The sequence below is a fragment of the Pseudochaenichthys georgianus genome, chromosome 20 (genome assembly GCF_902827115.2).
Source record: "Pseudochaenichthys georgianus chromosome 20, fPseGeo1.2, whole genome shotgun sequence".
Taxonomy (NCBI): domain Eukaryota; kingdom Metazoa; phylum Chordata; class Actinopteri; order Perciformes; family Channichthyidae; genus Pseudochaenichthys; species Pseudochaenichthys georgianus.
The window spans coordinates 751,703-766,761 of record NC_047522.1 but is presented as its reverse complement, the minus strand read 5'-3'; the positions used below and the strand labels follow the sequence as shown (position 1 = coordinate 766,761).

At 44.0% G+C, this 15,059-nt stretch overlaps 1 protein-coding gene across 1 annotated transcript in view; it reads right to left on the bottom strand.

The window, feature by feature from the left end:
• Positions 1 to 1,174: 1,174 nt before the first annotated feature.
• sema5a (sema domain, seven thrombospondin repeats (type 1 and type 1-like), transmembrane domain (TM) and short cytoplasmic domain, (semaphorin) 5A) overlaps positions 1,175 to 15,059 on the bottom strand; it is a 193,603-nt gene continuing 179,718 nt past the window's right edge. Inside the window, exons 19-22 of the mRNA XM_071206974.1 lie at positions 14,306 to 14,461; positions 9,812 to 9,856; positions 8,489 to 8,700; positions 1,175 to 2,423 (exon numbers count right to left, since the gene is read on the bottom strand). Of these exons, the coding sequence (XP_071063075.1) occupies positions 2,304 to 2,423; positions 8,489 to 8,700; positions 9,812 to 9,856; positions 14,306 to 14,461 (533 nt within the window). The 3' untranslated portion in view covers positions 1,175 to 2,303. The remainder of the gene's footprint in view (positions 2,424 to 8,488; positions 8,701 to 9,811; positions 9,857 to 14,305; positions 14,462 to 15,059) is intronic.

The following is a 15,059-nucleotide window of genomic DNA, read 5'->3' as shown; positions in this document are numbered from 1 at the left end:
CGGACCACCTAACTCCACAAATATAAAAAAACACCTAGTTTTTCTAGAACAGATTACAAATCGCCTGGAAATGGTACAAACAGGTGGCAACATGTGTGATGAAGGTGTTGCGCTGGGCTATATCATACAATCGAAAGTGAAATTTAACCTCGCTCCATTGCGGAGATATTCCCGCGAGAGTGCGGACAACTTAAATGTATTTATTTCAAATGTGAAATGTTACCAATATACTCACGGACCACTAGGGGGCGCTCACGGACCACCAGTGGTCCGCAGACCACACTTTGAGAAGCACTGCTCTAGGGTTAGAGGAAAGACATCATAGCATAAGATCGCAATATGTTGGGTGGCAAGAATCAAACTTTAAAATAGGTAAGTTGTAAATACAATGTTTGGTAACAATCATTTTTTAGGTGATTCGAGGGTGTTTAGATTTAGAAAACCGAGGTCAGCAGGATTGGCAGGAAGTTGGTCAAAAGTTAAATAAATCAGAAACGCACTTTCAAAAGTTATCCTTATAGTCTTTACCATATTGGATAACAGACGATGACAAATGGCGTAATTTGCATGAGAGAAAAAGCTAATAAATCAAAAGACACCGTATCGCAAAATGTGTAAAATTGCAAGAAGATTGCGTCGTGATAACATCATATTAAAGATCGTCTGGCAGTGCTTTTCTTGGACAGTGAGGATGAACTCAAAGTAGAGATTGAATTCCTACGCCGGGCTGGATCAGCTTCTCCCCCTCCTCACCGCCCACTGACAAAACACCGGGGTGATTAATAATAACACCCCTCGTTTACCCTCCGCACACAGATGGGACGTCAGGTTGAAGGTCGATGGAGAGCAGCAGCAGCGTGTTTAGTGCTACAGCCCGTCATACAGATGAGCGTTTGGACTCCAGGCTGCACCTTTACCCCGCCGCCTGCCGCGATCTGTACCCTTCAGGTATCCTTCCACTGCTGCGGGGGCCATTCGTCACTGCAGGGCTGAAGACTCCTTTAAAGCCGTGCAGAGGGAGTCTTTAGCTCTGCTTTCGGGTGATTTATGTGCTCGGTTTTGGAGGAACAAAGTCTCCAAAGATGTCAGAGAAAGCAGACAGGATCTTTTCACTTCCATCACGTCATTCATTAATCCCTATAACTCACACTCTGACAAGTCATTTGTGTACGAAGCAGTCTTTAATTTATGCACAGTAACACAAGCAAACATGTAAAAATAGTTAGTTGCAACTGAACCGTTGAAAAACCTCATATTCGGTTAAACAGAAATTGATGAATGAGTTTCATCTTACAGTAAATGGGTAGCACTCGGGAGTATTTGCTCCGCTCCGTCTGTACAGTAAAGGCTACGAACATCCTGCTCTCACACATTACATGTTTAACTCAGAAGCCAAAGGAATAGCGAACACTATCAAAATTCAAAAACATTGTTTCTTTTTTTTTTACAAAAAGTATAAAAAAGTACGGTGAGCTTGATGCCGGCTGATATGATAACTCCTGATTTCGTTTGTCAGAATGCACATAAGCTTTTTCTTTTTAAAAGGACATGTTTTATTCTTTACTTGAGACATTGAGTAATTGTATTAAAAAAACTACAGACATAGGCTTCAAGCTTAACATCCTGTACAAAACATATGCATCTTAAAAAGCTTAAAAGGCAAAATAAACGGAATGATCAAATACTGCGAGCCGCTAGAGCCTGAAACAGAAAGGAAAATGGACACACTCGACCACAGACTTCAAATATCTACATCCTGATTTTCGGACTTTTGGGTTGCTGCAGCAGGACATCGTAAAAGCTATCAGTATCTCCATAGTCTTTGTTGTTATGACTACCAAAACCAGCTAAGAAACTGCTTGCAAGCCTTTGAACCGAGGAATGCAATCAACCATGCAGAAACGAAACAGAAAAAACACGTCAGGTGAAGTCATGCAAAAGCAGTTTGTGGTTATCTCCCATCGTTACAAATACGGGTCTGTTTGAGAGGCGTCACGGGAAAGTTAAAAGAGGATCCCATTCCCCGAAGTCTCTTTGCTCGTATTCGTCCCTTTTTCTTGGAAATCCAGTTTCTCAGCGAGAGTCAAGGCAAGAGTTGTCCCAAAAAAAAATGTAGATTTCCGAGTGTACCTGAGAGGAAGTGGGATTTCCCTCTGTGGCAACACTGTGTGTGTGTTTTCATTATCCAGCTGCCGTAGAGTCTGAGAGTGGGAATGTCCCGCGCATGGTGTCACAAATCTCAACACAAAGCACAACAAACTAAAATGGATGACAGGGGGAGAGTCTGAAGGGCCGGACCCGGCTTAATAATCATCGTAGGTGTTGAGGTCGGTGAAGTATGCGTTGGTGTAGGTCTTCCCGGCAAGCTGAGGGTTAAAGTACTTATTTCTTTCCTCCAGAATCAGATTGTTTTTGTTGAAGGCCTGTGGATGGAAAGGAGACAGGGAGTCAGTCTGGACTAATGCGACACATGCAGCAAGTGATTATTCAGGGCAAGGTAAAAGCAAATCCATCTTTCTTAACACAAAAAGGAGCAACACAAATCAATGGGAGGCCGCTCGGTGAATGAAACACACATTCTCACAGAGCGAGGTCAAACAGGCTGGACAAATGATAAGCCATCACAAGGCTAAGTTACTTTGATGTGCGTCCGTATGTCCACCTCTGTCCTCTCTAATACCTCCCAGATGCATGGCCCCCTCTGCATTGTGGGTCCTCTTTAAGCTATAGAAATCGATCAAGAGTCTACTTCCTGTTAAACAATAAGGAAGCGCCATGGAGGCGTCTTCTCAGTCCCTGCGCGACATAGGAACCATAATGAGCGTCTGATGGGCTTCTCGACACAACACGTTGGTCTGCAGTGTGTCGCTGTCCCTCGGGGCAGAGTAATCGAACGCTTGACGATGCTGCATTTCCCGTTGATGAATGTTTCCGAGTGACGCTGATAGGGAACGAGATGCTGGACAAAAAACTCGTATATTTTCATAATGTGTTTGCACCCAAAGGGGATGCGATGACGTATGTCGGCAGCATGCCCCACGGCGGCTTTTAAACAGCTGCGCTACGACGCTTGTTAGCGCCGTCTACGTTTTTAATTACCTGAAGAGTGATTACGTTTGAGTCGTCGTGCGGTGAACAAAATGTGCTTAAGCTGGGAAGTGGTAGAGAGGTAGCAGAGGAGCATAGTCAAACAGCATCACGATGGATTTTCTTTCTAAAAAAATAGAGGACGAAACAAGAAGGACACACATGGAAGAAACATGCAGATGGAGGCACTTTTTGAGAAATAAGGGAGGGGGATACACTGCCTTCTCACAAGCCGGGAGGGAGGAGGGGGATGGGAAGATGAAGGGGAGCAGAGAAAGAGAGTCTGTACTCCAACCTGCCACACACAGGAAGTGGAAGGGCGGGGCACGGTGGGGAAGAGGAAGTAGTAGTGGTTGGGGTCAGAGAGTTGTTGTGGGGAGGGGGAGTCAAGAGGCGATATGTTGTAGAGGTTAGTAGAACATCTCCAGGCCACGCATGGACACCCCCATGTTAGCAGAGAGAGGCTGGTGCATGGCGGGGTCGTCCAAGGGCAAGAGAACCGACACATCTGGCTGCAGAGGAGAGGAATGGGCAAGAGTCATCCTCAGAGAAACCCTAAAGGCCATATTCTGAGTTACAGGAAGCCTGGACACACAATCAACCGTCATTACACACTTCAGTTTCAGAGTGTAGTCATAAAGTAGATACTCCAGTTGGCCCGGAAACCAGCACGAAGGGTGCATAATAATTCTGACTCATCAACATCAGGACTTGAGCCAAACACTCGGGCGTCAGGTGTTCAACGCGCTGCAGATACTTCACATCCAAACCGTCAGTGAGCAAGGACTGGAGAATGGGCTTTTAGTGTTCATCTGTCATGCTTTGCTTTTGTATCTTCACACCATATTCATGTCCGCCTCTATCTGCAATACGGCCAACTGGATTACGCTTTGTGCGTCTGACTTTAATTGCATGACAGACGAACCTTTATTCTGACTGAAATTAGATTACATTCGGGACGTTTGCTCCGAGCCAAATGATCTGTCTCACACACTTAGTAGTAGTTTTTATAAACAGAGATCCAGGTACTTGGTTTGTAATATATGTGATATTAAAGACTTCCTTTGACAGCGTGAGAGGAAACCCTGCATAAGAAATGTCAGATGTGTCAGCGTTACAGTAAAGTCTAATATTTATAATAATACCAAGCTGTTCGTTAAACCCCTGAACAGCGATTGTCCAACGAGAGCCTTAACATGTCCTGAAGCATGCAGGGTCTGTCGAGCTTTTCCTTCCTCTACATTTTGAAGTTGTGCAAATGGCGCTTTAGAAAGAAAGTGATACTCAGATTTGAAAAAGTCCGACCTAGCTTCAACCCGCAGTACAAAGACAAAGCTGTTTCTTTAGACTACACGTCGTCCTCTTTGCCGCTTGCCGGGGACATGCAGCGTTATCCGTGTACATATGTTTTAAAACCAGTTATATGAAAAGTTAGCCGGAGGAAGCTAGCAACAATCATTTGATTAGCTACACATTGGGAGAGTGCTGGTTCATCAGTTAAATATTCCGCAGACACAATTTAACCGAGCGCTATGTAAGGCTGGAGTCCAAGTCATAAGGTTTTATGGAGCTTGATAACATCGGAAAGACCCCTAGCTAGAAATTAAGAAATGGCTTTTGTCAACATTAAGCAGGTGTTGCAAAAATAACTAAAGCTGATCGAGCTCTGAGCAACTTTTATTTTGTATCTTTTTCTGCTATTCAAAAACCTAGAAAAGTTGCACATCAGCAGGAAGCACAATTAGAGTCTTTCGGCTTTCACACCAGCGCTTTCCCCTTCTAGCTCTGAGCGGGAGCTTTTCTGGTTCAGCTCCGGTTCCCCTTTCTGCTCCCGCTCTGCTCACACCGCCCGGAGCTGCCGCTGCTGCGTCACGACGTCTCCGTTTACGTGCCTGCTTCATGAAATCCAAACCGCGCGGAAACCCCTCGCATCGACGACAACAACAATGGCCGATTGTATTGAAGCGCTGTTCGCTTTGGTTATCCTCTTACGAAACGGAAGGCATCGGACGACTTTACAAGGGGACGGCTTTACTTGGAACTTTACAAACATCACATGCGAAATGCAAGACTTCTTTGTGGTCTTCAGCTTCAACGACGAATCTGCCCCCGCCTCGACGTAAGCGACGCCACCTCTTAGCTCCAAAGCTCTTGCCTCTAGACCGACCATTTTTTGGAGCTGGAAGTGAACCGGATTCCGGAGCTAAGAGGCGTGGCCTCTGCGGTGTGAACAGGAAAAACCGGTACTTTCCAGGCTCCAGCTCCGAGCTGAAAACGCGTTGGTGTGAAAGGGGCATCATCAAGTGGCCTCTAATGCCAACACTATCTCACACATGTGTTTTGAAAGAACATTTTTGAGGCACATATTTCACTGGTTTGAAATCATGCTAGCAGATTCGTTACTTGTGAATTTTAAGATTTCAAGTAAGACATCCCAGGGTGATTGAATTTCTCTTTGATACAAAGCGCTGTGTTCCTTGAAAGAAGGCCAGCTGCAGAGAGAGAGGCCGTGGGACAGCACCAATCAGCAGCTCAGTGCGGCGCTAGAGCCCGATGCAGGAGGATAAGAGGCTGCGTGTGCCGGAGAGGATCTGGATCTCTGCCAACGTGACCGTCTGCAACCCGGACTCAGAGAAGCAAAGGGAATGTGCAGATTGAAGAGCGTCTGATCCGATTGGCTGCCCACGCCCTATCAGTAATTGCATTAGTGTGTTATGAGAAAGCAGTGTATGACCACTGACACAGAACAACGTCACACACTGAGACACACGGAGAACAGCTGCCTATCAGTCGGAGGCATGCAGTCAGGAGGAGGCTGCTACACCTGAGAGAGAGAGTGTGTGTGTGTGTGTGTGTGTGCCACATGTATTGTACATCAACATGTGTCCCCTCTTCTTCATGTCTCTTCTACATCAACATGTGTCCCCTCTTCTTCATGTCTCTTCTACATCAACATGTGTCCCCTCTTCTTCATGTCTCTTCTACATCAACATGTGTCCCCTCTTCTTCATGTCTCTTCTACATCAACATGTGTCCCCTCTTCTTCATGTCTCTTCTACATCAACATGTGTCCCCTCTTCTTCATGTCTCTTCTACATCAACATGTGTCCCCTCTTCTTCATGTCTCTTCTACATCAACATGTGTCCCCTCTTCTTCATGTCTCTTCTACATCAACAAGTGTCCCCTCTTCTTCATGTCTCTTCTACATCAACAAGTGTCCCCTCTTCTTCATGTCTCTTCTACATCAACATGTGTCCCCTCTTCTCCATGTCTCTTCTACATCAACATGTGTCCCCTCTTCTCCATGTCTCTTCTACATCAACATGTGTCCCCTCTTCTTCATGTCTCTTCTACATCAACATGTGTCCCCTCTTCTTCATGTCTCTTCTACATCAACATGTGTCCCCTCTTCTTCATGTCTCTTCTACATCAACATGTGTCCCCTCTTCTTCATGTCTCTTCTACATCAACATGTGTCCCCTCTTCTTCATGTCTCTTCTACATCAACATGTGTCCCCTCTTCTTCATGTCTCTTCTACATCAACAAGTGTCCCCTCTTCTTCATGTCTCTTCTACATCAACAAGTGTCCCCCTCTTCTTCATGTCTCTTCTACATCAACATGTGTCCCCTCTTCTTCATGTCTCTTCTACATCAACAAGTGTCCCCTCTTCTTCATGTCTCTTCTACATCAACATGTGTCCCCTCTTCTCCATGTCTCTTCCACATCAACATGTGTCCCCTCTTCTCCATGTCTCTTCTACATCAACAAGTGTCCCCTCTTCTTCATGTCTCTTCTACATCAACAAGTGTCCCCTCTTCTTCATGTCTCTTCTACATCAACATGTGTCCCCTCTTCCTCATGTCTCTTCTACATCAACATGTGTCCCCCCTCTTCTCCATGTCTCTTCTACATCAACATGTGTCCCCTCTTCTTCATGTCTCTTCTACATCAACAAGTGTCCCCTCTTCTTCATGTCTCTTCTACATCAACATGTGTCCCCTCTTCTTCATGTCTCTTCCACATCAACATGTGTCCCCTCTTCTTCATGTCTCTTCTACATCAACAAGTGTCCCCTCTTCTTCATGTCTCTTCTACATCAACACGTGTCCCCTCTTCTTCATGTCTCTTCTACATCAACATGTGTCCCCTCTTCTTCATGTCTCTTCTACATCAACATGTGTCCCCTCTTCTTCATGTCTCTTCTACATCAACATGTGTCCCCTCTTCTTCATGTCTCTTCTACATCAACATGTGTCCCCTCTTCTTCATGTCTCTTCTACATCAACAAGTGTCCCCTCTTCTTCATGTCTCTTCTACATCAACAAGTGTCCCCTCTTCTTCATGTCTCTTCTACATCAACATGTGTCCCCTCTTCTTCATGTCTCTTCTACATCAACAAGTGTCCCCTCTTCTTCATGTCTCTTCTACATCAACATGTGTCCCCTCTTCTCCATGTCTCTTCCACATCAACATGTGTCCCCTCTTCTCCATGTCTCTTCTACATCAACATGTGTCCCCTCTTCCTCATGTCTCTTCTACATCAACATGTGTCCCCTCTTCTCCATGTCTCTTCTACATCAACATGTGTCCCCTCTTCTTCATGTCTCTTCTACATCAACAAGTGTCCCCTCTTCTTCATGTCTCTTCTACATCAACATGTGTCCCCTCTTCTCCATGTCTCTTCTACATCAACATGTGTCCCCTCTTCTTCATGTCTCTTCTACATCAACATGTGTCCCCTCTTCTTCATGTCTCTTCTACATCAACATGTGTCCCCTCTTCTTCATGTCTCTTCTACATCAACATGTGTCCCCTCTTCTTCATGTCTCTTCTACATCAACATGTGTCCCCTCTTCTTCATGTCTCTTCTACATCAACATGTGTCCCCTCTTCTTCATGTCTCTTCTACATCAACATGTGTCCCCTCTGTGGAAAGAGACTCTGAAAGTTTCAGGAACAAAGATTCTCTCTCTTTTGATCCATTTCTATAAAAACCTGTCTGAAAATGAGCTGATCAGATTTTGGCCACTTTATGATGTCATAACGATTTTTTGGCTTATGTATCCATTAGCCAATCAGCAACAAGGTAACCCCCCCCCCCCCCCCCTTATCCCCTGAATGTCCTCTAGAGCACCATTGAGTTCTTTGTAACCAGATGTCTCTCAGAGGGGCGTGGGGAGGGGCTCCTTATTTTCATCTAAAGTAACAGACAGAGAATCAGCACTTTGGAAACAGGGCTGAAACAGAGGGGATTATGGGTAATGCTGCAATGATCTGTTTGGTGTTTCAGCCAATCAGAGACAGGCTCTGGATATATCTGGGACCTGTGATATATTGATGGAAAACAGGATAACAGGGGACCTTTAAGGGATTAAAGGAAGTGTTGTGGCCGTCAGACCTTGATGGCTTCCACCGAGTCGTATTTGTCCAGTTTGTTGATGTGGTTGGTGATGCTGGTGTTGAGCGGAGCCGCTGAGATGGGGTGGATGACGGTGGCGTCGTGCGCCTGCTGGGTGTAGCGCTGACAGTAAGAGTAAACCAGTAAAGTGACCAGGCATCCCAGTACGGAGCTGCTCAGCCCCACAGCGATCATGTGGAAGAGGTTGAAGTCTGCTAGGAGATAGGAGAGAAGGAGGAGAGGAGATATGTGACAAGTGGAAGTGGTAATTGAAGCTGCAAAACAAATGGTAAAAAGACATCGGCTGAATCTAAATGTATCCTCTGCTGTCAAATAAAAGTCAAATCTTTTTACTCTTCAACAAAATCTAGTGATATTTGAATTCATCTGCATCACTATCATCAAAAGCAAAGTCTCTGGCCAGAGTCTCATCTTTTCCAAAATATTGGTCGTTTTATATAACAATTGATATGATCAATGTTTCCTTACTGAACATCATGTTTTACACGTCAGAGCATTTTTCTCAACCGGCTTTTACTTGTGCTCAAACAAAGAGCGAACAGCAGGTGGGTTTGCTGCCCTGAGCATCGTCTGCAGGCAGCTCCTCTCTCAGCCTCCAAGGAGCAGCCTGCGAGGCGAAACTCAGGGCACAGAAACTCCCTAAAGCCTCCTGTAGATTCTTCATATCTTGCTTGTTGCTGCAGTGACACACTGTTTTACTATAACTGTGTTAATCAACTGTTGTGAGCCTTCATAATGCTTCCAAGACTATTTGACTGACAGATTATGCTTTAATATTATCATTATATCTTAAATGACAATGATTTTGTTCAGATTAATTATTTCTGGGACAATATCGTCCAACAGAAGCAGTTATCGTGACAGTATATGCACAACAGCAACATAAGCAGACATGCTACCTGTGCTTCTCTGAAGATACTTTCTTATGGAGGAAACAAACTCGGCACATTTTACCCCGTGCAGCTCTGACTTCCTCCAGATTTGATTCGATCAACGTACCTCGGGTGTATTCGCAGCTGGATTTATGCGCGCTAAGCAGGTTTGGAAAGCTGTAAATCTTATAGCCATAGTTATTGTACGGTGTGTAAGCTAGGCCAGGTGTTATCCTACCCAACTCACACTCACACACACACACACACACACACACACACACACACACACACACACACACACACACACACACACACACACACACACACACACACACACACACACACACACACACACACACACACACACACACACACACACACACACACACACACACACACACACACACACACACACACACACAAATATTACCTCCACAGCGCCTCTCCTCCTGACTGGAGCGTGCGATCGAGATTTCTGACGAAGGGGAACAAACAGCAAAAGGCAGCAGAATTAGAGCCAGAAACCACAAACGTACGCGCGCACCCCGGTTAGCGTGACGAACGGTACCCCTGACGCAGAGTGTGGAGATGAAAGCTGCACCCAATATGGAACAGATTATCATACAAAACTCCGCCAGCTAATCACGTCTGTGGCACCTGGAGTGGTCTATGAAAAGTATCGGCTTTCATTAAAGGAAATGAACTACTAGCCGTTTTTAATGAACCCTAATGGACTACCTTTCCCATTAAAGGGGATGGATGATAAGGTATAACGGCAAATGGGTAATTCTATAAAGACCTTTGGAGGGTTTTCACGACTATTACATCCCTGCTAATTGATACGGAACGGTTACGGAGTTATGACTCAATCAAATGTTTATTCTAATCCAACAATTCATGATTCCTGAAGTGGAAGAACGGCATACAAAAAAACGTGTTTATAAATATATACAAACGGTTTTATTATTCACAATCATGCAATGTTAATAAGCTAAGCATCCTTTGGTAAAAGTGTTAATGACAGATCAATGCTCTAAAGGTGTCTAACATTACCGGCTGTCAATAGTTTGAGCAGAAATCAATACTGACGGCGTGTGTGTATGTTTTAAAAGGACTTTCTGAACGTTAAGTCCTTCAGAAAGAGTTAATTTAAACAACTGTTCAACTGGCTATTCGCTACCCTCCCTGGACAGTGATTGCATTCTACTTTTATCATATTTTCCCATTAAAATCAGAGCGTAAAGGCAGTTTTTTTTAAACAAGACAACACCTGCTAGAAATATCATATATTTTCACATGCAGATAAATCAATAGACCTTTCTGTAGAGTTTGAATAAAGTGTCAGATGCTTTACGACAGGGTGTCAAACTCAAATTCATTGCGGGCAACATTAGCATTATGGTTGCACTCAAAGGGCCGGTTGTAACTATATAAATATACATATATATAATATCCATCCATCCATCTTCTCCCGCTTATCCGTGGTCGGGTCTCGGGGGTATCAGTTCCAGCAGAGAGCCCCAAACGTTCCTTTCCCCTCATCAACCAGCTCTGACTGGGGGGTCCCAAGGCGCTCCCAGGCCAGCGAAGAGATATAATCCCTCCACCTGGTCCTAGGTCTACCCCTTGGTCTCCTCCCAGCTGGACGTGCCTGGAACACCTCCCTAGGGAGGTGCCCAGGTGGCATCCTAACTAGGTGCCCGAATATAATATATACAAAATAATATATTATATTACATTATTGCCTCTGAATTGGAATATTATCGGATAGGGTAATATACGTCTGAAAGCAGAAGTCCAGGGCAAATAATTCTCTCTTCAGTGCGCATGTCACAGTGCGCGATGCATTGTGGGACAAAGTGGCATGTAACCGTATAATAACGTATTATATTCTTTGGAAGCTCTTGCGGGCCACATCAAATGAAGTCGCGGGCCGGATTTGGCCCCCGGGCCTTGAGTTTGACACCCCTGCTTTACGATGATCAGCGACGTTACTGTTTCTGTAATCTGGTGGCTTTGAGCAGAGCGTATTATTTGCACGTTAATAGGTCATTATCATTCTTTTCTTAAATTAAAAGCAGACAGCGTGAAAGGTATATCTCCTCCTATCTCTTCTTACCAGTTGTATAACATAATGTGCGATTGCATTGTTAGCAAACACCAGAGAAGCTGTGGGACGCGCTGTCCACACATTGTGAGGACGTGTGCATAATTAAGGGGAATTTATAACAAAGATGCTTGAAAAATAATTAAGAAAACCCCTGAATGACCAGGTGCAAAAAGCAGCACTCGGGAGCCATTTCCTTCAATTCTTCCAACATAAAAAAGGGGAAACTGCTGGTGTAAGTGCTTTCTGCCTGGCCTGACAAGACTCCTTGACTCATAATGAAACTAATATAGCAGGGGGGATGTTGGAATGACGAGGGAGACGGCCCTTAAGTGTCGCGCTGGGGTTCACGCCCTCGTGTAATCACCTGCCGCACTCAGAGTGCTTGAGAAAGACACTTATCCCGACCGTCCCCAGGAGAGCTGCCCTGTCGCTGAACCTGACCTGAGACCAGCGAGTCCCTCAGAGCCACCGCTAACGCATTTCATTATCTCAGGACTCTTGGAAATGAGCCGAACTACCGCTGTGGGCATATGGGGGTGTTGGGAGGTGTGTGTGTGCTCAAAGTTGTGTTTTAGTCACGCACGAGTTCCCAAGATGTTCCTGAAGAAACGTAAGCGGCTGTGTGTGTGTGTGTGTGTGTGTGTGTGTGTGTGTGTGTGTGTGTGTGTGTGCGTGCGTGCATGCAGAGGTGGGAAGTAGTAGAGTACAAATCATTTGTTACTGTACTTAAGTACCGTACTTTTCGGACTATAAAGCGCACCTGCATACAAGCCGCAGCAGCTAAATGGTCCGTCTGTCTTGCTCTCGTTCTGTCTCTCGGTTCCACTTTTACTTTGGCGCGCTACCTGTCTCACTCTTTTCCGGCCTCCAGCTTTTCCTGCTGGAGCCCGCCGCTTAAAGGTGGCGGGCGCGGACCGGTCATAGAGCCCATAGGGTTAAAGGTGGTTAATTTTACCTGTAAGATCCATAGATTTAGGAGGTTCCCTAGTGGCCGTTAGCTGTACAAAAACAATGGGGAAAAAAGTCGCGGCTTATAGTCCGAAAAGTACGGTACATCTTTCTGGTATCAGTACTCCACTACTTGTTTTGCTGACGACTTTTTACTTTGACTTCTTACATGTTGAACTCAAATACCTGTACTTTCTACTTCTTACACTTTGAACACAAATACCTGTACTTTCTACTTCTTACATGTTGAACACAGATACCTGTACTTTCTACTTCTTACATGTTGAACTCAAATACCTGTACTTTCTACTTCTTACATGTTGAACTCAAATACCTGTACTTTATACTTCTTACATGTTGAACCCAAATACCTGTACTTTCTACTTCTCACATGTTGAACTCAAATACCTGTACTTTCTACTTCTTACACTTTGAACACAAATACCTGTACTTTCTACTTCTTACACTTTGAACACAAATACCTGTACTTTCTACTTCTCACATGTTGAACCCAAATACCTGTACTTTCTACTTCTCACATGTTGAACTCAAATACCTGTACTTTATACTTCTTACATGTTGAACCCAAATACCTGTACTTTCTACTTCTCACATGTTGAACTCAAATACCTGTACTTTCTACTTCTTACACTTTGAACACAAATACCTGTACTTTCTACTTCTTACATGTTGAACTCAAATACCTGTACTTTCTACTTCTCACATGTTGAACTCAAATACCTGTACTTTCTACTTCTTACACTTTGAACACAAATACCTGTACTTTCTACTTCTCACATGTTGAACCCAAATACCTGTACTTTCTACTTCTCACATGTTGAACTCAAATACCTGTACTTTCTACTTCTTACATGTTGAACACAAATACCTGTACTTTCTACTTCTTACATGTTGAACTCAAATACCTGTACTTTCTACTTCTCACATGTTGAACTCAAATACCTGTACTTTCTACTTCTTACATGTTGAACTCAAATACCTGTACTTTCTACTTCTTACATGTTGAACTCAAATACCTGTACTTTCTACTTCTTACATGTTGAACACAAATACCTGTACTTTCTACTTCTTACACTTTGAACACAAATACCTGTACTTTCTACTTCTTACATGTTGAACCAAAATACCTGTACTTTCTACTTCTTACATGTTGAACTCAAATACCTGTACTTTCTACTTCTTACATGTTGAACCCAAATACCTGTACTTTCTACTTCTTACATGTTGAACTCAAATACCTGTACTTTATACTTCTTACATGTTGAACCCAAATACCTGTACTTTCTACTTCTTACATGTTGAACACAAATACCTGTACTTTCTACTTCTTACATGTTGAACACAAATACCTGTACTTTCTACTTCTTACATGTTGAACCCAAATACCTGTACTTTCTACTTCTCTCATGTTGAACTCAAATACCTGTACTTTCTACTTCTTACATGTTGAACTCAAATACCTGTACTTTCTACTTCTTACATGTTGAACCCAAATACCTGTACTTTCTACTTCTTACATGTTGAACACAAATACCTGTACTTTCTACTTCTTACATGTTGAACACAAATACCTGTACTTTCTACTTCTTACATGTTGAACCAAAATACCTGTACTTTCTACTTCTTACATGTTGAACACAAATACCTGTACTTTCTACTTCTCACATGTTGAACTCAAATACCTGTACTTTCTACTTCTTACATGTTGAACACAAATACCTGTACTTTCTACTTCTTACATGTTGAACACAAATACCTGTACTTTCTACTTCTTACATGTTGAACCCAAATACCTGTGTGTGTGTGTGTGTGTGTGTGTGTGTGTGTGTGTGTGTGTGTGTTCACCTGGTATAAAGTTAGAGTCGGGGGGGCAGGGCCGCGTCTCACTGTTGTTCCCTGAGCACTGGTTTCCGGTGGGGAACAGGACGTCGCAGTGACGGACCCTCGCCTGCGCCCCGTTGGTCTCACAGTGGGACCACTCGGACCACTTGGACCAGCTCTCTGCAAAACACAACGACAGTACGTTTAAAAAGTACTCAGATCCTCCAAAGTAGGAATAACAGAGTCTCAAGATACTAGACATGTCCAAGGCAATCTTCTTGAATATACTAAGACAATTTAATCAGATTGCTATGTCATGATGTAAAGTTCATAGTGTCTACAAATACTCCATAGGACACACGCTGTACAATTCAAAGTTCAACTGGCCTTTTGAGCACTTTAAGGACCCGATAATGCGTTCACCACTGATATTTATTTATTTCCCCCGTCCATTCTACATAGATACGTTAAAGATGGCTTTAGCAACACTGCAGTAAAAAGTACATTACCTCAAAATCGTACTTGGTGTGTGTGTGTGTGTGTGTGTGTGTGTGTGTGTGTGTGTGTGTGTGTGCCCTCAGCTGCATTTCAGTCATGCATGCGTTTCATTTGAGTGGCCCAGAGAGAGAGACTAAAGAAAATAAGCAATGAACCTGTGATGGATGGGCCCTGGGCCGCTTATCACTGAGGTGTGTGTGTGTGTGTGTGTGTGTGTGTGTGTGTGTGTGTGTGTGTGTGTGTGTGTGTGTACCTGGACAGGACTGTGTGTGGCACAAAG